Source organism: Silurus aristotelis (genome assembly GCF_946808225.1).
Source record: "Silurus aristotelis genome assembly, chromosome: 4".
NCBI lineage: Eukaryota > Metazoa > Chordata > Actinopteri > Siluriformes > Siluridae > Silurus > Silurus aristotelis.
In genome coordinates, this window is record NC_139577.1 from 25,287,948 (window position 1) to 25,312,038 (window position 24,091).

General features: G+C 37.4%; 1 protein-coding gene across 1 annotated transcript; it reads right to left on the reverse strand.

The window, feature by feature from the left end:
• Positions 1–77: 77 nt before the first annotated feature.
• On the reverse strand, positions 78–21,903 carry hk1 (hexokinase 1). Its single transcript, XM_083538502.1, has 18 exons — positions 21,605–21,903; positions 18,962–19,124; positions 13,554–13,702; positions 13,338–13,457; positions 11,411–11,506; positions 11,147–11,246; positions 10,513–10,696; positions 10,255–10,410; positions 9,823–10,056; positions 8,796–9,100; positions 8,123–8,271; positions 7,451–7,570; positions 7,265–7,360; positions 7,000–7,099; positions 2,579–2,762; positions 1,823–1,978; positions 1,440–1,673; positions 78–1,353 (listed from the first exon to the last, which is right to left on the reverse strand). Exons 1-18 carry the CDS (start codon positions 21,665–21,667, stop codon positions 1,206–1,208), a joined length of 2,757 nt encoding a protein of 918 aa, XP_083394628.1. The 5' UTR covers positions 21,668–21,903; the 3' UTR covers positions 78–1,205.
• Between the last annotated feature and the right edge of the window lie 2,188 nt (positions 21,904–24,091).

Genomic DNA, 24,091 nt, shown 5'->3' on the forward strand with positions numbered 1-24,091 from the left:
AATTATTATTATTAATTAAGTTAATAATTAATAATAAGTGCATTGAGGCAGTTCAATCAAGCCATAAGAGACAGAAACTGGCTCATCAAAATAGTTTAATTATGCTCTTTTATCGAACATCTACATTTGGTGCACCTATTAATTGTACAAAATGAATGGACACTAGACCATTTAAGGCATGCATTCATCCTACTACAGCACAGGTTCAGTCACAGTAACTACACAAGATCACATAGAAACACCCAGTTGGATTACACACAATGATACATTGACTGGAGATTTGCACCTTTCTATTGCAGGGTTGACGATCGCATATTTACACAGCACGCAGGCTCACGTGTATCAACTACTTTCAGACAAGCAATATGTAATACAAGCTGATGCAACTGCTCCAGCTGAAAGCTGTAATTTAGAAAGGGTCAGATTACAAAGGCAAAAAGTTTTCATTCTAGGTTGCATCCCAATGACATGATCGGTCTGTGCTTCAAGTAAGGGGTACAGAAGCCGGGATTACGGAGTGTATGGAAACAGTAGACATGAAGTTAACATTAATTGCACTCTCAACTCCCTTGCACAGCCCTCTTCAAACCCGTGCGTCTCAATCAGATGTTATTAGCCAGCTCAAATTTCACGTAATAATCCTGTTTTTCTGGGAAATGCGAACCGATTAAAATTTGACCATCTCATAACTTGAACAAACTCGTAACATTCTTTCTCTAGCAAACCCAGTCATTGCTTTAACATTCCGACAATACATTGGTCAAATACAAAAATAAAATAAATAATATATTCATTTATTTATAAATAATTGATCTTACCACTGTGCCTTGAATATCTTCCCTTTTTGTTAATATATATCTAAAATGTTTACAGCAGTTAAAAAATGTATATATATATATATATATATATATATATATATATATATATATATATATATATATATATATATATATATATATATATATATACACACATCTTATACTAAGCAATGTGGGATAAAACCTATTCTTAAAACACACACCTACACAGACACCCAACAGTGAGACACAGTGAATGGCTTACAGTTATAGTTAGTTCAAAATGGAGTAAAATATGAAGTATGCAGGACCCCATGTTCTGGACTGAAAGCCCAGTAAAGCTCAGTAAGGGGGTGCTAGGAAGAAATGTTCAGCGCTCGTTTAAAGTAAGCGGGGACTAGACAGTCTTTAGTTCTTTTGTTCTTGCTCACGTAGGCGGCATCCAACAGCAGTGATCAGTGCAGCACCTTTTCCACTTCCATCTTCAGAGAGCAGGAAATTCACATTGCACTTGGGCGCGAGTTCTTTCACAGTCTGATGCATTATCCGGGAGAAACTAAACAAGAGTGGTAAATTGTTAGTTTTAGTGTAAATAACCCAACATACTGCAACAAGTACACCCATTCTGATCTGGTTACTCACTGTGGATGGAGCTTGTAGAGCGTGCCATCTACCCCGACGGTGATGTCCAGATGGTCCAGTCCTCGGTTCTCCCTGATTTTGTCCACAACAGCTGCCATCCCCGCACCGCAAATCTGTGCGGCTCGGAGTGACACTACGCCACACACCTCCTTAACGATGATACTGTCATCGCATGTGCTGTCCAAACCCAAGTGCTGCAGAATAGATCTGACTTGCAGTAGCGCCAGACGATCACTTAAAGATGATATCGGTATGAGTTTTAGACAACAGCAGTGTAATTAACTCCTTGGAATAAGACTAATCAAAACAAAACACTTACATAACAAATAAACAAAATGTATTATTTAGCATGATTAATGAGTTATAAGTCAAGTATCAAATACCTCTCAATCTGGGACAGGAATTTGGTTTCAAATATGCCCCTAGTCTTGAGAGTCTCAGAGATTTGGCCCCTGAACAAGAAGCCACGCTTTGTCAAGTCAATGAGGATGTTTCGCACAATCTCACCAAGGTACATCCCACTGCACATCTTCTCATACCTAGAAACCAAAGGCATCAAGATACAATGTGCTCATGTTTTAACAACCATTAATCATTAACAGAAACATTAAGCACCTTCATTTAATTAGAACAAAAACAATTGTATATTAGTATATTAGTTTAAAAACTTGTCAATTTTGCTCCCCATTGGACTGATAAACTCCAGTGCACTTAATTCTATATATACATGACATCTGCAAGTGTCTTGATAGTTAAGGCCACATAAAGTAAACAGCAGACACTAGAAAAATGGTGTTGAATATTTATGGCCAATGCACCAGGGATAGCCAGATGAAGGGCTAGTCTCTGTTGTTCCACTGGAGGGCAAAATAGAACTTAATTTCATTTGCAAGCTAAAAACTGTACCTATGGCACGTTCCAGGAGAACTATTTAAAAGTTATTGCAATCAAAAAAATTTAGTTTTCATTTACAAAAAAAAAGAAAAAGAATTGGTGCCGGCTAATTCCCTTCAATAAAAGATTTGTGGGAAAAAGAGTATGAAGCTGAGACCTACAGTATCTGCAGATCATTCCTTTAAGATATCACCTAAACTGTATGGATATAAGAAATTCGGTATGTTATTTAAACAGAAATTCACCTCTGTTTGCCAGGGTTGAGAGAAAGATCATCCACATTTCGGTCATACTGGGTCCTGATGTCGTCCAGGCAGCCGTTGTCTCCAAATGCACCCCATTCCATGTTCACACACATCCTGCCTTCATCTCCCGCCACTGTCTCAATGTTCCGCATTTCTTCCATGTAACAAGCGTTACTGCCCGTTCCTGCAATAAAAAAAACAAAGTGGGTTTATTTTGTCATTCATTTAATTCACAATTTAAAGGTAATGCTCTTTATTCTCGGAGATTCCATCGTCCGGCATGTCCGCGCTACCCGAGCTAAAGGTAAGGTGCACACTCGCTGTTTTCCTGGTGCTCGTGTTCTGGATGTCGCTGCGCAGGTACCCGCGATCCTGAACGAGAACTTCGGAGCGGTTGTTCTCCATGCCGGATCAAACGACACCAGGCTGCGGCAAACGGAGATCTTAAAGAGGGACTTCAGGATCCTGGTGGAGACGGTACGCAGCACATCACCCACAACGAGGATTATAGTGTCAGGACCTCTTCCCACTTACCAGCGAGGGGCTGAGAAGTTTAGTAGACTTTTAGCACTAAATGAATGGTTACAGTCATGGTGTCGAGAACATAAACTTCTCTTTGTTAATAACTGGAACTGTTTCTGGGAGCGTCCTAGGTTCTTCCGCCCTGATGGCCTGCACCCCAGCAGAGTTGGAGCAGCAGTGCTATCAGATAACATCTCTAGGATACTACACACCATCTGACTGGTAAGACATCAAGAAATCTTGAACTATAAGAACACGCATACTACAGACCAAATAGTTACAAGTTCACACACAGCCCAGTTTATAGAAACCATATCTATTCCTCGGGTAGTAAAACCAAGAATTACATACACAAGATCCAGAAATAATCTTATTGCAGTTAAAACTGAAAAATGCCAGATAAACAAACACAACAAAGTTCTAAAGTTCGGTCTTTTAAACATTAGATCACTTGCACCCAAAGCACTGATTGTAAATGAGATGATCACAGAGAATAATCTCGATGCACTCTGTCTCACTGAGACCTGGATTAAACCAGGTGATTATATGGGTCTAAACGAGTCGACACCGTCAGGATATGTTTATAAGCATGAGCCCCGTCAGACTGGTCGTGGGGGGGGGTGTAGGAACCATTTATAGTGCTTCTCTTAATGTTAGTCAGAGATTAGGATTCAGCTTTAAATCATTTGAAGTGCTCGTTCTTAAAATTGCACTTTCAGACATGCATAGAAAACTCACTCTGGTCACCGTGTACAGACCCCCAGGACCCTACGCTGATTTTCTTCATGAGTTTGCTTGTTTTCTCTCAGACCTCTTGATCAGCTTTGATAAAGTGCTGCTTGTAGGAGATTTTAATATTCATGTAGATGATGAAAACGATGCCCTAGGATTATCATTTGTCGATTTACTAAACTCTTTTGGAGTTAAACAAAACGTCACCAGACCAACCCACAGTTTTAACCACACACTAGACTTAATAATATCCCACGGAGCAGACGTCACTGATATAGATATTTTACCCCAGAGTGATGACATCACAGACCATTATCTCCTACTGTACACACTACCGGTAGAGCAGATTAACCGTGTTTCACCACGGTATCGACTTGGTAGGACTATTATTCCAACCACTAAGGACAGATTCATAAATAACCTGCCTGATTTATCTCAGTTTCACATTAAACCCATAACTGCTGATCATCTTGATGAGATGGCGAACAACATAGACCTTATCCTCACTAGCACTTTAGACACTGTTGCCCCCATCCGGTTAAAAAAGGTTCGAGAACAAGCACCTGCACCTTGGTATAATAGTCATACGCATGCCCTAAAGAGAACAACACGTAATCTGGAGAGAAAATGGAGGAAAACTAAATTGGAGGTATTTAGAATTGCGTATAAAGACAGTATGCTTAGCTACAGACAAGCGCTAAAAGCTGCTAGAGCTGAACACCTGAGCAAACTCATAGAAAATAACAAAAACAATCCCAGGTTCCTTTTCAGTACAGTCGCTAAATTAACAACAAATCAGGGATCTGAAAAATGTGTTCCATCACAGTTTAGTAGTGAAGACTTTATGAATTTCTTCACTGAAAAAATAGATAACATTCGAAAAACAATTGTGGCAGTTCAACCTCTGACAGCATCTCCCGACACAATCGTACTTACAACCCCACAACTACACTGTTTTACATGTATAGGACAGGAAGAGCTGTATGATGCTATTATGAAAGCTAAATCAACAACATGTCAGTTAGATCCAATTCCCACTAAACTACTGAAGGAAGTGTTATATACAGCTGGTGAGCCTCTTTTAAATATTATTAACTCCTCACTATCGTTAGGTCATGTCCCTAAATCCCTCAAGTTAGCAGTTATTAAGCCCCTCATTAAAAAACCTAATCTGGATCCAAGCACGCTATCGAATTACAGACCAATTTCAAATCTCCCATTTATGTCTAAGATTTTAGAAAAGATTGTCGCTGCCCAGCTATGTAACCACTTGCAGGAGAACAATATCTTTGAAGAGTTTCAGTCAGGTTTTAGGCCCCATCATAGCACAGAAACTGCTCTAGTTAAAATCACTAATGACCTGTTTTTAGCTTCAGACCAAGGCTACATCTCCCTATTAGTTTTACTAGATCTTAGTGCTGCGTTCGACACTATAGATCATGATCTTCTCCTCGATCGCTTACAGAATTACATCGGTATTCAGGGACAGGCATTAAGCTGGTTTAAATCCTACCTGTCCAATCGTTACCATTTCGTAGATTTAAATGGAGAGCTATCCAGGATAATGCTAGTAAATTATGGCGTGCCACAAGGGTCAGTTCTGGGACCCCTGCTTTTTACAATATACATGCTTCCATTAGGAAATATTATTAGAAGGCATGGAATTAGCTTCCATTGTTATGCTGATGATACCCAGCTATATATTTCATCCAAACCAGGCGATACAGCTCAATTAGCTCGCATAACTGAGTGTGTTGAAGAAATAAGAGATTGGATGACCCATAAGTTTCTGCTATTAAATTCTGATAAAACGGAGATTTTGCTCATCGGCCCAAAAAATAGTACACAGAAGCTCCAGCATCTCAGCCTGCATTTAGACGGTTGTTCTGTAACTACTAGTTCAACGGTAAAAGACCTGGGAGTTATTTTAGACAGCAACTTATCTTTCAAAAATCACATCAATCAAGTTGCAAAAACAGCCTTCTTTCACCTTAGAAATATTTCTAAGCTAAGAAATATGTTATCTATATCTGATGCAGAGAAGCTCGTCCATGCGTTTATGACCTCTAGAATAGACTACTGTAATGCATTACTAGGTGGATGTCCTGCATCATTAATAAACAAGCTTCAGTTAGTTCAGAATGCCGCAGCAAGAGTTCTTACTAGGTCAAGAAAATACGATCATATAACCCCAATCTTATCGTCCCTACATTGGCTTCCTATTAAGTTTCGAATAGACTACAAACTACTGCTACTCACTTATAAAGCACTAAATGGTTTGGCTCCCATGTATCTATCCAGTCTCTTAACACGCTACAATCCGTCACGCTCCCTGAGATCTCAAAACTCTGGGCTTCTAGTAGTTCCTAGAATAGCAAAGTTCACTAAAGGCGGTAGAGCATTTTCACATTTAGCTCCTAAACTCTGGAATAGTCTTCCTGACAGTGTTCGGGGCTCAGATACACTCTCCCAGTTTAAGTGTAGATTAAAAACATATCTTTTTAGCAAAGCCTACACATAACACACATCACACACATCACATCATAACCTTGTGCTCCAGAACATCTGATCACATGCACATTATCAACTTGTGCTGTTAATATCATGAACAGCAGCTACGCTAATTCCTCTCCACTGCTTCTCTTTCTCTCCCCATCCCGAGGCATCCTGAGGTTTGGCCAGCTCCAGTCACGTCCCACCTCGTGAAGATTATGGACCTATGGATGATCATGGAGAAGTAGATGCCGAGTGTTTAAAGGCCCTGGCATGGAGAAGCTGATGCTGGATCTATGATGATCACAAATTGTTCTGTATTGTTGAAAGATTTATGACCAAACTTTTGATGTCACCCATATGAGGATGGGTTCCCCTTTGAGTCTGGTTCCTCTCAAGGTTTCTTCCTCATATCATCTAAGGGAGTTTTTCCTTGCCACTGTCGCCACGGCTTGCTCATCAGGGACAAACGCACACCATTCACCTTCACTGTTTTCTGTAAAGCTGCTTTGAGACAATGTCTGTTGTGAAAAGCGCTATACAAATAAACTTGACTTGACTTGACTTGACTTTATTGTATATGTGCATAGGGAAAGTTATCCATTAGCTTCTTTTGTTTTCCCTCAGAGGGGAATCCACTACATGGATTTGAATGCACAAATTTGTTCATTTACCTGCAATAAGGCCAACTTCACATGTTGGTTCCTCATAAGCACAGGTCATCATGGTTCCCACTGTGTCATTAACCACTGCCACCACATCCAAATCAAACTCCTGCAGTTAAGATTATACATACACATCACTATTTGATCAATCAAGTAATCAATATGCTCAATTCTACAATACCCAAATAAAAAATACTTAATACTTCCCAAAGTCACAATATTAAGAAAAAACAACTGTATAAAAAGTGCTGACCATCATTCAGCTAGATCTCACCTCTCTCCTTTTAATCCCCTCTCTTAAGAGATTGACTACATCCTCTCCTTCACAGTCTGTGGCCTTAAAGCCCTTTGTCCAGTTTACTAGGATACCCTGCATCAGAACCAAAACGGTGAAATCAGCTTAAAACATCAATTAAAGCAAACAACATAGAAAGTCATATTGATATAAAAGAAATCTTACAGCATCAAGGCTGGTTTGTCTACATGGGAAAGAGAAAGTGAAGCCCAAAGGAAGCCTAGCATTCTTCATTCCCATGTAGTCCAGGAAGTCTGATATGCAGGCAACGATGTGATCAAAAAGCTACAAGAGAACATAGAAACACGTTATAAATTGATTACAATGAAATATGTTCATTAGAAATGGTTTGGGTATACTCGTCCCCATAAAAGGAAGTGTCTCTTTGTGACAGACCACCTTTATCCTACAATTAAATGTTTCTATACTGATTGGAGTTGTCTTTTCCAGATTGACGTTGGCCCTTTCGACAATGGTTTAGTGAAAATATAAGTATATACAATGTTTGACATTCCTTTCATAATGACCAGAATTTACCACCATTTTAAATCCTATGGGAGATTTTGGACCAATGTTATAAATGGTTCTCTCAGAAAGCATCATCAAAATGCTAAATGAGGGAAAATCCTTTTAAAAATGATGGTTTCTTCCTAACTGAGACTTATAGAAGCTGTAAAAAAAAAAAAAAAAAAAAAAAAAAAAAAAAAAATTATCTGTTTTGGTGACTCTTGTACACCCAAAACCATACAAAAAACCTTTATGCATTTCCTATTTGTAATTGGAATTTCCCATTAGCATATTAACTGAGTACAGACACAGATATAAATAACTGCTCACCTCTTCTCCTGTTCCCTGCATCACCTCGATGGGAATGGCATAGATTTTGTTATGCATCTCCACAGTCCGTCTCTTACCACTGCGAATTTTCACTAAGAGCACCCTAAAGTTTGTGCCTCCAAGGTCCAAAGCCAAGAAGTCTCCATTTTCTAAAATGCATGGATAAATTAGAAAACAGTGTGCAGGCAGTTTTTATTCTTAGACAATCAATCTAAAAAAACAAATATTTTTGTCTATAGATTATTAAAAATAATAATAATAATAATAATAATAATTATTATTATTATCTCTCTAAAAGGGTAACCATGATCTTTATTATGGTCATGAAGAACTACCTTCTGGCTTTGCTCTGTTTTAAAAACCTTATGACCTTAATTACAGTCAGGTGTAAAGCCTTGGGTTCTTAAAATAATGCCTTATATTGGGTTTTCTTATGATTACAGTGTGCTGCAGTGCAGCAGAGATATACAGCATTTAAAATACTAGTGGGTATTTACAAATGTTGTGGTAAAGTATTATTATCTAAGACAGAAGATAAAAATTAAAGTGATAGACAGAAGGACAAAAAGACAAACAGAAATGCTTCATACAATATAAATATATGAAATATAATGTTCAAAGTAAACTTACAGAAATACTCTTCAATATTTAACAAATTTTGACAAAATGTTACCTGTGCCATCTGGAGTACTGCGCACATAAGTGGGCAGCATCTTCACTGTAGCTGTGCTTTGGGTCTTCTTGCCCAGGCCATTCAGGATCTCTGTGTGCATCCTCTTCTTCACCTCTAGCAGCTGGTCTTTGCTGAGGCGGAACTCTGCCAGCGTTTCGGCAATCTGGCGTGTCTGATCAGCCAATCTTGAGGCCCAGGCTGTTACCAAGGCAGCACCTTTGCCACTTCCACTCTCTGAGAGCAGGAAGCGAACATCACACTCGGGTATCAAACGCCGCACAGTCTTATGGAGCCGACGGGCATACCTAAGACAGAAAAAGTAAAGAGTGGCTCTGGATTAGAGTGAATGGATATACAAACATTTAAATGCTTTCAGCTTTCTAGAATAATTTTTTATTATAGTAGAAATTATTTAAGGAGAAGTGCAAATTAAATTAATTAATGATCAAAGTTATTTATCTAATAATCTGGTTTGTTTATTCATTTAGCTTCAGAAATGACTTTTATTTCCTAAGGGTAGGGAGATCTATAATAAATGTGCCAGATGCAGTCTTCTAATAATGGAATCATGGAAAAAAAATGTACCCTTTTTAGTGTGACAGGAAGTAATAGTTTTTCAAACAAAAACAAATTATTGGATAGACACTCTTTTGGTTGTCTTGTCATGGCATATAACCTTTTTTAAAGGGTATGAAACAAGCAGAAAGTCCCTGAGGAATTACAAATGTCACATGGATCAGCATGCCATACAGTTTAGAAAGCTCGCCTAATGCTCTGGCCAAGCTAACTTGATACATGATATGATTATATTACTGAGGACACATCTTTTTAGAGAACTAAGTCTGATGAAAAGAAGCAGTTGTATTCTAAGCCCTGTAGTGTATAGCCTGTGATTATACATAGTGTATGTATAATCATATTATGTCGTTCAAAATAATTAAAAGAAATCAATAAACAGCAATAGATTAAACCTAAAATTCCAGGAATCATAATAAAGTATAAAAACAGAAAGAAAGTAAATCATTACTGTGGGTGCATCTTGTAGAGTGAGCCATCTATGGCCACAGTAGAACGGAGACGGGGGACATTCTTGTTGTCCTTCAGGCGATTTAGAATCGCACCCAGTGCAGAAGCAACGAGATTGGCAGAGCGGAAAGAGACGATAGCACACACATGCTGCACAGCGATGCAGTCATCTGATGATGGCTCCACTCCCAGACGGGTTAGAATTTCCTTGGCTTTGGTCAATCCCTCTTTACTCCTTGAAAACAGGATAAGCATCCATCAATGATGACAGTATAAGAAAAAAAAAAACATGTAATTGATTTATATACATCAGCAAAAAAAAAATGTAACAAATAATGCAAGATCATTTTCATAAATAATCGATTGGTGAATTCAAAATGAACAGCATGACATGAGCTATTGCACAAGAATAATGTTAGATTGTAAGACTTACTTCTCAATAGCAGAAACATGCTTTGTTTCAATTTTGCCTTTAGTCAGTAGTTCTGGAGTGATGCGGCCTTCAAATAGCAGACCCTCTTTGGCCATCTTTACAAGAATCAGCCTCACCAACTCCCCGAGGTACATTCCGCTGACCATCTTCTCAAACCTAAGACCAGAAAAAGCTTCTCTCATACCTAACAAACGACCCATCACTCTCACTTTCAACTGAAATTGTCTAGGTTATATTTAGTGCTGTTTTGTGGCTTACAATTGTTTGCCAGGGTTAAGAGATCCACGGTCGATATCCCGATCAAATTCAGTACGTATGTCCTCCAGCATGCCATCATCTCCAAAAGCTCCCCACTCTGTGTTGATGCACATCCTACCCTCGTCTCCTTCAACCATGTCAATATGTCTCAACTCCTCCATGTAGCAGGCATTAGTGCCTGTACCTGAAAATGGAAGCCCAGAAACATGAGGTAAAATTTTTAGTCACCAGGCTTTTGCAGATTTGTGCTAATGTGCACTAAGAGCTGCGCAAGGCTCATGCTGGACTAGGTAATAACTGAAATCACTACACGGCCAATTAAAAAAGAAACCAAAGATGACCTCCACTTTAATTTCCTAGTGTCATAATTATATGATACTTGTATTGCAAATAAACATTATCATTTATTCCAAGTTTCCTTTCCCCCCAGGAAAATATTAATCAGGGTGTAAAAGAAAAAAATAGAGAAAATGAGTATTAAGCACTTGAAATGCCAATTCATGGCATATAATATTTTCTATATTGCTGTTGACAAATATTACATAGGGACATACTGTATCTTCTTAAAGCCCTCTACAGTAAACTTTTAGCTGTAAAAACAATTGTTTACAAGGGATTTACTTTACTCCCTTACCAATGATCATCCCAACTTCACAGCGCTGGTCATCAAAGCCGCAGGTCATCATCGTTCCCACAGTGTCATTGACCACTGCCATGATATCTGCTTCATAGTCCTGGAGACAGCATATTTTCTTTTAAGCCCAGCTGGCTTGAAACATTTTCTTGTTTAGGACAAACCAACCAAACAATGACTAGATTATTGGGGCTAAAATATATAAAAGCTCTACTGCATGTTAACTTTTCATTTATAATGTGTTCACTGATAAGAACTCCTCACCCCTCGCTTTTTAATAGCTTTGTTCAGAAGCTTCACTACATCCATCCCTTCCACTCCGCTGGCTTTGAAACGTTTTGTCCAGGTCAGCAAAACAGCCTAAAAAAAAAATTTTTTTTTTTTATTACACACTCTCTTAAATACGTCTAAGACATAGTAAAGTGATAATATTTTAGTGACTGAACTGATGATTTTATTTGAACCACAGTAAAAGAAAATACAGGACAGTGACCCTTTGACACTGAATTTAATTGGTTAATAGAATAATGTAATATAATTTATCACATTCTCTTAAATATTTCTAAGATTTAATGGTCTAATAATGTTTTCGTGACAGATCTGATGGTTTTATTTGAACTACATTAACTACAAAATGCCACTTTTGGGCCTTTGAGCAAGACCTTTAACCCTTAACTGCTCATCTGCAACAGTAAGTCTCTTTGGATGAGGGCATCTGCCAAATGCCTTAAATATAAGTATCCAAGATGTAATGATTTAACAATGTCTTAGTAACAAATCTGATGATTTTGTTTGACCTACATTAAAAAAAGAAAAAGGCAGTGACCCACTGACACTGTAGATACCATGTTAAATGGCATATACATATATTGTTTTGCTGCACATTTAACATCAGTTTCAGTTTTAAATCATTTGCATTTCAGCCTTTTTTATATAACCTTTTTCCATTCTCATCCATAACAAACAAATAAAGAAAAACAAACAGCTAATTGTAAAACCCAGCTAGTTTAAGCAGATCACGTGTAAACGGCGTGCCTTTTGCATGCTGACCAATCACATCAACGCTTTTCCTGACAATTCATGTTTGACCAATCACTCTCAAGTATAAAACGTGTCCGCTTTCTTGCTGAATTGTTTGAGCTCGCGCTCGCTAAAGGCTAACCCGGTAATGGTATTAACGGCTTTTTTTTTTCCGTTTCACAGTTAGTATGAAATAAAAGAAACGTTACAGCAGTTTCATAGGCCTGCAGTGAAACTCAACTGGAATAATAATAATAATAATAATAATAATAAATACATGACCTACAGAGAAAACAGTAACTGAACATGTAACTGTAAGTACCCACACGTTCAGTATTTTTGTTGTATCTGACGCATTTATACTATATTTATATATATAATTTATACTATATTTATAAGCACATACATATACATTTTCTTTAAAAAATTTCATTTTGTTATCAATTTTGTGAACTATACACAGAACAGGTGGGGAAAATATTGTACTATTGTTGTATTTATCCATTGTACATTAGTAATTGTATGTATCTAGCCTTTAAATATCGAACAGCAAATTTGCCTTTAGTTAGTCTCTATATGTGTTTGTGTGTATGTATATATATATATATATGTGTATATGTGAAGCTGGTCCGTGATGCAAAAAAGGTTGGAGACCACTAAAATAGATAAAGTATAATGTAGTGAGGTCAAGGGCAGGTGAAGCTCTGGACAGCTGGACAGACAGAGTCAGATTTACACATATATGAACCCCAAAAAGATTAAATTATTACATTTTTGATAAATAATGATTACATTCTTAATAACTAAGCTGATGGGTGATGGCTGCATCTCATGGCACTTTTTCCGTGGAGTTTTATCGATAGCAGCAAGCCTAAATCACTTTTACACAGATATGTGAAATATTTTACCTAGACTATGGAAGGCAATGCCATGAAAATGTTTGCAAAAAGTACAGAGGTGATAATCACACAAATATTCACGAGCACATGCTTATTCCCCATGCTCAGTTCAGTGTGAACTTCATCGTGCCTTGCCGGGAATTACAATTTCACATTTCATTACATTTTTTTTTTTTTATTATTATTGGAATATACCTGCCTCCATGAACTACCTGTTATCTCAACAATTACAGCAGTGAAAGCAAAAGCTAGATTTCAGCTCCATCTTTTACCTCATCCAGTTTGGTTTGAGCACAGGGGAATGAGAAGGTGAATCCCACTGGAAGTTTCTTATCTTTGATGTTATGCTTCTCCATGAAGTCCCCCAGGCATTCAGCAACATGGTCAAATAGCTGCAAAAACACAAACAGGTTACACCTCAACACTTCTTTAAACACAATTACGTGTGGCCCTGTTTGTGTGATACTACATGGTATAATAAAGCATACCCGTGTTCCACTGCCATGCATGATGTCTTCTGGAGTCTCATAGATCTGACTCTCCATCTGCACGGTTTGCTTCTTTTCATGAGAAACTTTCACTCGCAGGATTCGGAAATTAGAGCCTCCCAGATCCAGAGCAATGAAATCCCCCTTCTCTGTAACAGAGCGGAATAGAAAACATGAAAAAATCAAGCAGACAAATGGAAATCCTATAACATTATTTAACAAGATCACTTTTTATCCACTGCAAAGTTTTATTTCACAAAACTGTTTAGTACCTACACATGCCACTTTTGTCTTCAGTAATGAATGTGTATTGACAAAGGAAATAGGCCTGATTATCAGAGTTGATAAAGCCAAGGAATCACATACATGGCTGTCTTGATGGCATACATTGTGATGCATTATTTATTAAAAAAGGTACTCTCAATGGAAGCTTAACTATTGATGATAGCTGTGTTTATTTAAGGTATTGGCTGTCTACACACAACCCACTGTACCTTTTGGCAATTGATCCTTTCCAAGTGACAGTAAACCTGTGATTAATAAATCTGTGAATAATGAACCCAAAAGAACAGTTGACAGAAATAGTAGTCCAGGAATCATTGCATGTTCTTTGTAACCTACACCACTTGCATAGTTCCTTCTCAAAGATGCTTAGTGTGCCCAAATTAACAACATTTGTGCAGTACTTGTTGCCAAGCAACAACCAAAATGTTATACAGGGTAGTTTGGCCATTCTTTAAACTGCATGTTGACTTTCTTAGGGTTTTAATATGACTATGCTTGTTCGAGTGATCACTTGTGTAATGTTATGTCAAGCCATTCGTATGTAAGTGTGTTGTTATATAAGATTGGCTCAGACATGCTATACATGCCAGTGGAGGGATGCAAAATGTTAATCTGTAACCCTTTCAGTATAAAAATCTATAAACGATGGTTAAATAAGGTATTTTTTATTTGCAAATGTTCAGTATAAATAGAATGTCTCTCTCATTTTTTTTTTTTTTTTTTTTTTTTTTTATAAGGCACTAAGATTTGGCTGGACTGGTTGTGAAACGAACACAGTGATACACATCTGCAATTCTCTTTTGTGCAGCTGCCCTGGTGTGTCATGTTCAAAACAGACTTTCACACCAGGAGACAGTATCTTCTATGTTATGCTTGAGTTTTTTTGCTGTTTATTTAATTCACTTGGTCTAAAGTCAAATTGAATTTCAGTGATATTGATTTCAGCATAACATAACAAATCCTAGAATCTATTTTTTTTCTAATCCTCTAGACAGAAATCTAACACTCATGATATAGTGTAAATGAATAAGAAATGAAAACCAAGTCCAAGTGTGTGAAATATTGTGGCTAAAACTGCACTGTCACTTTCTTGTTCATTATTTACTGTAGAGATTCTGTTCCGTAGAAAGCATTATAGCATACGGCAGCACTGAGTGCTCCTAAAAAAAACATAAGCTGTTAAATAGCATATTTCATTTTCAATTACATACTTTACTGTTCTAAGAACTAAAGTGCTCTAGAAAGGTTGCACACTGGATTTATATTGTACTGTGTAAAATATAGTAAAAAAATTTTTGTGCATCGAGAGAAGCATGGCACACCAAATAGTGTAAAAAAAAAAATGGTGGGACCCAAAATAGTGTATTATGCAGTAAATAGGACATATGACACTAGACTAGTGCAGGGGCCATACATACCGTTTGCAATGGTAGGCAGCTTATCATTCTTAAAGACTGGGTCTCCTTGTACTGTTAGTTTACTGATACATGATACCACAAGGGGGCTCTTTGAACTATAAAAAGAACGTGACTGACCATGGCTTTTATATGTCAAGCATTTATTGTTCATATCCTGAGCTCTTCCCCTTTTATAGCCTCCACATACATAAAGACCTCAACCTCATAAACCCCAGGCACCTGATCAGTAGTTTATATACAGTGAGGAAAATAAGTATTTGAACACCCTGCTATTTTGCAAGTTCTCCCACTTAGAAATCATGGAGGGGTCTGAAATTGTCATCGTAGGTGCATGTCCACTGTGAGAGACATAATCTAAAAAAAAAAATCCAGAAATCACAATGTATGATTTTTTAACAATTTATTTGTATGATACAGCTGCAAATAAGTATTTGAACACCTGAGAAGGTCAATGTTAATATTTGGTACAGTAGCCTTTGTTTGCAATTACAGAGGTCAAACGTTTCCTGTAGTTTTTCACCAGGTTTGCACACACTGCAGGAAGGATTTTGGCCCACTCCTCCACACAGATCTTCTCTAGATCAGTCAGGTTTCTGGCCTGTTGCTGAGAAACACGAAGTTTGAGCTCCCTCCAAAGATTCTCTATTGGGTTTAGGTCTGGAGACTGGCTAGGCCACGCCAGAACCTTGATATGCTTCTTACAGAGCCACTCCTTGGTTATCCTGGCTGTGTGCTTCGGGTCATTGTCATGTTGGAAGACCCAGCCTCGACTCATCTTCAATAATCTAACTGAGGGTAGGAGGTTTTTCCCCAAAATCTCACAATACATGGCCCCGGTCATCCTCTCCTTAATACAGTCCAGTCGCCCTGTCCCATGTGCAGAAAAACACCCCCAAAGCATGATGCTACCACCCCCATGCTTCACAGTAGGGATGGTGTTCTTGGGATTGTACTCATCATTCTTCTTCCTCCAAAAATGTTTAGTGGAATTATGACCTAAAAGTTCTATTTTGGTCTCATCTGACCACATGACTTTCTCCCATGACTCCTCTGGATCATCCAAATGGTCATTGGCAAACTTAAGACGTGCCTGGACATGTGCTGGTTTAAGCAGGGGAACCATCCGTGCCATGCATGATTTCAAACCATGACGTCTTAGTGTATTACCAACAGTAACCTTGGAAACGGTGGTCCCAGCTCTTTTCAGGTCATTGACCAGCTCCTCCCATGTAGTTCTGGGCTGATTTCTCACCTTCCTTAGGATCATTGAGACCCCACGAGGTGAGATCTTGCATGGAGCCCCAGTCCGAGGAAGATTGACAGTCAGGTTTAGCTTCTTCCATTTCCTCATGATTGCTCCAACAGTGGACCTTTTTTCACCAAGCCGCTTGGCAATTTCCCCGTAGCCCTTTCCAGCCTTGTGGAGGTGTACAATTTTGTCTCTAGTGTCTTTGGACAGCTCTTTGGTCTTGGCCATGTTAGTAGTTGGATTCTTACTGATTGTATGGGGTGGACAGGTGTCTTTATGCAGCTAACAACCTCAAACAGGTGCATCTAATTTAGGATAATAAATGTAGTGGAGGTGGACATTTTAAAGGCAGATTAACAGGTCTTTGAGGGTCAGAATTATAGCTGATAGACAGGTGTTCAAATACTTATTTGCAGCTGTATCATACAAATAAATAGTTTAAAAATCATATATTGTGATTTCTGGATTTTTTTTTTAGTTTATGTCTCTCAAAGTGGACATGCACCTACGATGACAATTTCGGACCCCTCCATGATTTCTAAGTGGAAGAACTTGCAAAATAGCAGGGTGTTCAAATACTTATTTTCCTCACTGTATATATACACACACACACACACACACACACACACACACACACACACACACACACACACACACACACACACACACACACACACACAGTATATATAAATTATAAAAGAGAGGCATCTGCTAAATTTTCATTAGTTAGAAATGGTTTCCTTTACATTACCCTTTTTTAGCTTCTGATATAGCATTCAGTGCATGAAAGCTATACCAGTGTGTTACTTTTACGCATGCATCCAGCATTTGTACTGTTGAGCAGCATTATAGGTCTGACCTCAAAAGGACAAAGTGCTTTTTTGGAAACCATGTATTTTCGGGGTACATTTCTAAAATCTTGCATTATAGATGGGGCATACTGGGTTATGAATATAATGCATCTAATAACAATTTTATTGTCTACTGAAATCTAATTTACATAACTAGTATGTATAGTAAACTAGTATAAAATGTCTGAAATACGAATGCAAAATAATCTTAAGGGTGAAGTGATTTATTTCCACTTCCCTGGTAAATATATTCACATGGTTAATGTATATTCACATGGAATAGCATATATTTATATATTTATATAAACTATCCACAAGAGTAAATAAAGAAGGTTTTTTTTTTTTTATCAAGAAACTAATGGATTTAAAACAAAAATGATAATTTCAGGGTTTGTTTTAATTAATATGGTCACTAAAGACACAGCAATGCACATGGCATGTAAGAAGGCATATGTAAGCATGTAAATAGTTCACAGAGTATAGAAATTGTAAAATGGGTGACCAGTGACGTAGATCCATGCTGTTACAGGTCATGAACGCTGGTGTCATTACATTACATGGGAACTCCAGTACATGAGAAGTATCAAGTATTCTTTGCCACTTTATGTCTACCCTGTGCCAACATGTTTACAAACAAAGGTATACTTGTTCAGCTGGTTTTCTCAACAGCCCTAAATAACTTGTCATTGTTAAAACACCAGATGAAATGAAATGTTCCTTGGGCACATGGGTTTTATATTTAATTGATTTCTGTCTATTCATGTCTTGCTATTTACTGTCTGACTGATTTATCAGTCAAGCCATACCAAATATCTGCTAGTACAAATGTTTGGCTGCAGGACACAACCTTGATTATAAATAAAGCTTGCTTTTATATTTGATCATTAATGCTTTATTAAATTATTAAAAAATACAGATAATCTGTCAGGTCTACTCTAGGAACAGCTGTTATGCACTAGTTTAACGGGTTTTAGCTGTCCACAAAAAACTATATCCCATATATTTTACTTGATTCACTTATGTATGCGGTAAATGTCCTGGAGAGTGAACCCATATACGCTAATTCATATGCCATTAAATAGATTCCACACAACATGACCAAATGCTTGCAGACATGTGACCAGTCCCGTGTGTTGACTTTACCTAAGATAGTGTCAAAAATGTTGAAGCACACAGAACACAATGATTTTGTATCCTGTAGCTTCACAGGAAGTAAGAAAACTAAACATGTTCCAGCATGATTTTGCACAAAGTGAGGTCCTTAAAGACATGATTTGCCATGATTGGAAGAACTAGAGTTGTCTGCACATGTCCCTCCAGGATCAATTAAAATGACAACTGCACCCCAGGTCTCCTTGCCAAAAAGTTAATCAATATGCACTAATTTCTAAAATCTTTTCTGAACCTGAACCAGAATTTTAGAGGCTGTTATTTTGACCAAGGGTGGGGGAACTAAATCTAGAATGGCTGTGTGTTCACAAACATTTGTCCAGATAGTGTCCTCTGGTATGATGAGAATGCTTCTGGCTACATATTTGAAGTAATAATTGTGCATTTGCTTAATTCTGAGGTGAGTTTTTTGTGACTTTTAGACACTGGTCTCACCTGAGCCATCAGGAATAGACCTGACGAAGGTGGGCAGCATTTTAACAGTGGCTGTAGCATTGGCGTCACGACTCAGCCCTTTCTCCAGCTCCATGCGAAAGCGGGACATGATGTCTCGTAGTGTCTCATCAGAGAAGCGCATGGAGTACAGGTACTTATCAATCTAGCAGAGAAAAAAATGCAGTTAATTATTTTTTGTTTAAAAATAAATAACATAAAATATACATAATATAAAATAAATAACATCATAAATCTTGTGCAACATAAAATATTTTTTTTTTATTATGTCATGATATCCAGTGATATTATGTGGGTTTATAGTGTTTTTTCAGGCCTGTACACCATTACTTGATTTTGAATAGGAGCTCAAAACACACATATATGTTAAAAAAAAAAAATAAAAAAATAAAAAAAAATCCCAAAACAGCCCTTTACTTCTGAATAAAATATGAAAATGGCCATTAACATCTAATATGGGAATGATCTTTGCAGGTGTTAGAACTCTCTTATATTAACAAATAAGATACTTTCTGGAATCACAGACTCTCTGCCCCATCATCTCCCACTTGGTTTCTGTCATAGTAAAAGGATAATATACATTAATTCAGAATATTTATTCATTAGTACGTTAAATAACACAGTACTTATGGTATAGTGGTTTTTACAATAACAAAATAATACTTACTAATGCTTATTTTTCCAAAATATTTTATAATTTAGGATAATGTCTCTTTCACAGTGGTAAGGAGCCTAATGGTAGCCAAGCATGTAGGTAATTAGTCTCAAAAACAGATGACACTCGGCACAAACACTGCTCATTATGGTGGACCACACAGTTAAAACATTGTTATTCAGATAAGGAAACTAGACATTTAATAGCTAATTTGAATCTTTTTTAAACATGCCAGTTAAAAAATAAATAAATATATATAATATATATATATATAATTATATTGTGGAGATTTAGTAGACCCTTGAATAGACCACCACCAGGTTTTGCTGATTCATGTTATCACTGTGTTGTAGTAATGGGGGTTTCTCAGGCCTGGTTGCTATGGGAGATTGAGGCTGGTTTCTGCATTAAAAGTCTTAGCTGAAGTATTTGAATTGCAAGGTTTAATGGACACAGGCTTTACATTGTTGGCTGAATGCTTGATACATATGCATATTTAAATACTTGATTTTAAATACAGAATTCTGCTTGTATAATAGGAGTGTAGGGGTTAAAAAAAAATTAGAAATATGGCACACTTTTGAAGGACAGACAGGTCAGGCTTTTAATTTTCAGGTTGTTCAAGCCTATTAGGACAGGATGGTGTGCATCGTGATCTATTGCGCAATAGATTCTAGTACATAAATAAAAGCTGTAAAAATGGCAATGACTGAGTAACGGTGAAATAAATGCTACTTTGAATACCATACATGCTTAGACTGTATTCTGTAACACCACCATATATTGTATGAAAATAATGCAATAGTGAAAAATAATCCTATTTTTCCTATGTTTTATTTGATGGTCAGATGTTTCTGAAATTATCGTTTAAAACACAAGAACAGATAAGAGTTTATGCTATAATTCAAAGCTGGGAGCGGTGATGTGGCACCCTGGTGGTCAGAAGTGTGAAGAAGCGTGGACTTTCCTGCAGCTAGTCACGTTTCTCCTGGCTGTTGTCATGGTAACCTCAGAGCCTTTTGCCTCTTACCTCTCACACCACCCTGTGTATTAAACACTTCTGGTCATATATAACAATATAATATGTTTGTCTGGGTTTATAACTCGCACTATATAACTAACTAACTAGATATAACTAACAACTTCCTCTTTGTCACAGCTTGAATGCATGTTACACAACGTAGGATGTCTGATACATTCCTTGAGGGACGGTATTAGCTAACAACTGTCTGCTTGTAGCTATCGATCCAAATGTATTTTTATATTTTAGTTTACAAAATGTTTCCCTAGCTCAAAACGTTTAGATTTTGCCACAGCTACAACCTTCAACATGTAGTGGAAAAGAAACTCATTAAACAGCATGTTTACATCACATGCCAGAATTGTTTAATAGTGTGTCTTTACAACAGAACTCCAAGATTTGCTTTATGTTTGCATTCTTTTCTCGTAGCGCACCAGTGGGGGTTAAATAACCACCGCAGGTTTCTGCCGTGTTCGGGGGAGGGAGTCCTCCATTCTGCTGAAATTCTATACACCATGCTGGAGTATGTTGGAGGAGGGGTAACCGTTGCTCTCCCCTCAAGCTGTGTATAGCACACTATACAGCAAACAGTGGAAAAACAATCCTGCTCACACGCCATCACAACTCATTGACATCCGCATCATGGTTTCAAGGACAATGCAGCACAGGCCTTCCTCAGTTATGCCCCTATGTGTCACTACCTACGTTCTCAAACCTGTCTGCCTGTTTGGCTCAACGTCAGTGTCACATTGCCTATGACGTATCATCTAGAGAAAGAGGTACGTGAGGCAGCGCGCATCTCACCACTCTGAGCCAGCGCGCATCTCACCACTCTAAGCCCACCTATAAACCCCAAAACACACTTGGGTGCTATATGGTGTCACATGGCTTGATGGGCACCAGGTTGGAAAAATTCAGCCTGTTTTATAGGCTAGTAGATAACACTCACCTTTTTGACCTGATCATCCTTCAGCTCAGTGAAGTAGTAGGCCAGAAGCTGTGCGGCTATCATCCTGCTCCACTACTGTAGGTTTACTGAAATGGAAGAGGAAGTGTAGGCTTTCGAGTCCTTTACAGCAAGGTCAAAGACGCGTTATGTGTCTCAAAGGAGATGGTATAAACGCTAAAAATAATATGCCGGCATGTAATCCAAATGTAATATCTTCCAAATGTAATATCTGTATTCTCTTTCTCTGCTCAGCATGTAATGCGCTTAAATTAGATGCAGCAGCGGCTGGGATGGGGACTGGATTAAGCCCTGCCCATTTCCTTCTTTGTTATTGGCTGAGCTTGACAGTCAGTCTCCCCCCATTTCTTCCTTTCTCTGGCACTCATACTCTGCCCCTCCCTTTCTTTCTAACTCCCTTCCTTTTCTCTACTTCCTTGTCTATCTCCATCTCTCATTGGAGGGAAGCAGGGCCTCAGTATTTTCTGTGTGGGAGGGGGAATGTCACGTAGAGCACATTTCTCGGGACTCCATTGGTTAGATAGAGCTGAGGCAGTTTCCCCCATAGCCCTCATTCTCTCCTCCATGCAGTGAAGGGCATGCCTCGTGGAGGTTATAGAGGCGTGCCTTCTTCAAATTCTGTCAAGTAATACTGTTAACAAAAACCGTAGTAATGAAGACATTCCAACTTAAAAAGTGTGAAGCATCTAATGCCAATGTGTAAAGAAAGCTATATTTATAGTCAATAAGAGAGCCAGTTTTAGACGGCCAGTTACCCAAGTAAAAAGGTTAGGAAGAAAGGTAAATAACAGCTGGGATTTAAAAAAAAAAAAAAAAAAAAAAAAAAAAACAGAACGAGGCTTACTTGAGCTTCTTTTCCCCTTTAGGAATAAGTATAAAAAATGAAAGCAATATTCTAAGCAACTGCCAGATTTCACATCAGACATGGACAAATTAAATGTAAACTTGTTTTTTATACACATCTAAGCTATGCAAAATAGGTTATTTTAAAAATGTGAAGAAGACATACATTTGTTTTACTAAAACAGATGACTAAAGGATAAAGCTTATATTATGAAGTTAAAGATACTGAAAGAATTTAAATGTCAGGAGAAGCAGGCGAAGGAATAAAATAAGCATTTCCTGTAAGTGCCAATAGTTAGAGTGTTGCAACATTCATTCATTGTAATGGGCAACATATATATTTTATATTTGTCTTCTTTTTAATAATAAGTTAAAATTTATCCTATTTATTGCCTAGTCCCACTACTGGTAATAATTCCTCAGGCCATTTCTTTGATATTTTTGTTCTTTACAATTACAGGAATTCTTTATTGATGAAATTAATGACATCAGGCAGTAGTGAAATCGTGTGTAATAGTCCTAATCAATTATTGTGGCAGATGGAACATAAGTCATCATAGTTGTCCTACAAATACCTTTTCTCTGACTCATTTCCTGTACCTCCAACTCAGTTACAGTATATAGAAAATCTTTGACTGAATGGTGCCGGTTTTTAGGCAATTACAAATTCACTGACAAATCACAGGCTAAGAATGTTTATTGTGTTTGCACAGATTTGATTAAGAAAGTGACTTGAGCAATTACAGGGGGGATTTTATAGTAACTCACATGGCAGGTGCAACAAATAAGTAAAACACTTATTCATGCATCCTGACAGCAATTTTGCAATAGCAAAATTTTTTTTAATATTTTGGGGTAAAAATAAAGAAGCATGTGCACAATAAACATCGTATTTTAGAAATGCAAACTATTTCAATTTGGCCTTGCAATGAATTCAGCATTGCTTTAAAGACAACAACCTTATTGTAAGATGTTTGAGAAAAAAAAAGCACCTCATGTGTCCTTTTATACATTATGAATATGACTTTATCTGGAGGGATTTTCAACAAATACATGCAAAGCACAAACCTTATTATATTTTTAACAAACAAAACCAAAATCAATATGTATACAATAATTAGCAATAGTAGGTAGTTATACAATGTTTGTGTATCTATTTAACTATCATTAATTATTGAAATTATTTAAAAAATGTAGATTCATTTTATTTAAGAAAGTTCAGCAAATGTAGCTTCAGTTATCCTAAAATGTTATTGTGGATTGTTATGAATTAAAAAAATAATCTACACACACATTGAATAATTGAATAGGTAGAAGCTATGTGCAGTTTGCTGCCAAGACAGAACCAATGACTGGCCTGTGGACGTTTCCTGCTGCTGTCCTAATTTACACAATTTATCATGTACAATTATCCATAAAACATCTTTTTAAAACAAGGTCTATTAAGCAACTAAGACATATAACATACCTACATGTGGTAAAATCTCAATTTTCTTATCGCTATCCATGGTTGAAGACTGGTAGTCCAACAAGTAAATTAGATAATCCAAAGTCAGGGTGAACCACTTTGCTCCTTGAGAAAGGATCTAAAGGGATTTAAGCAATGGCACTTACATAATCAAACCA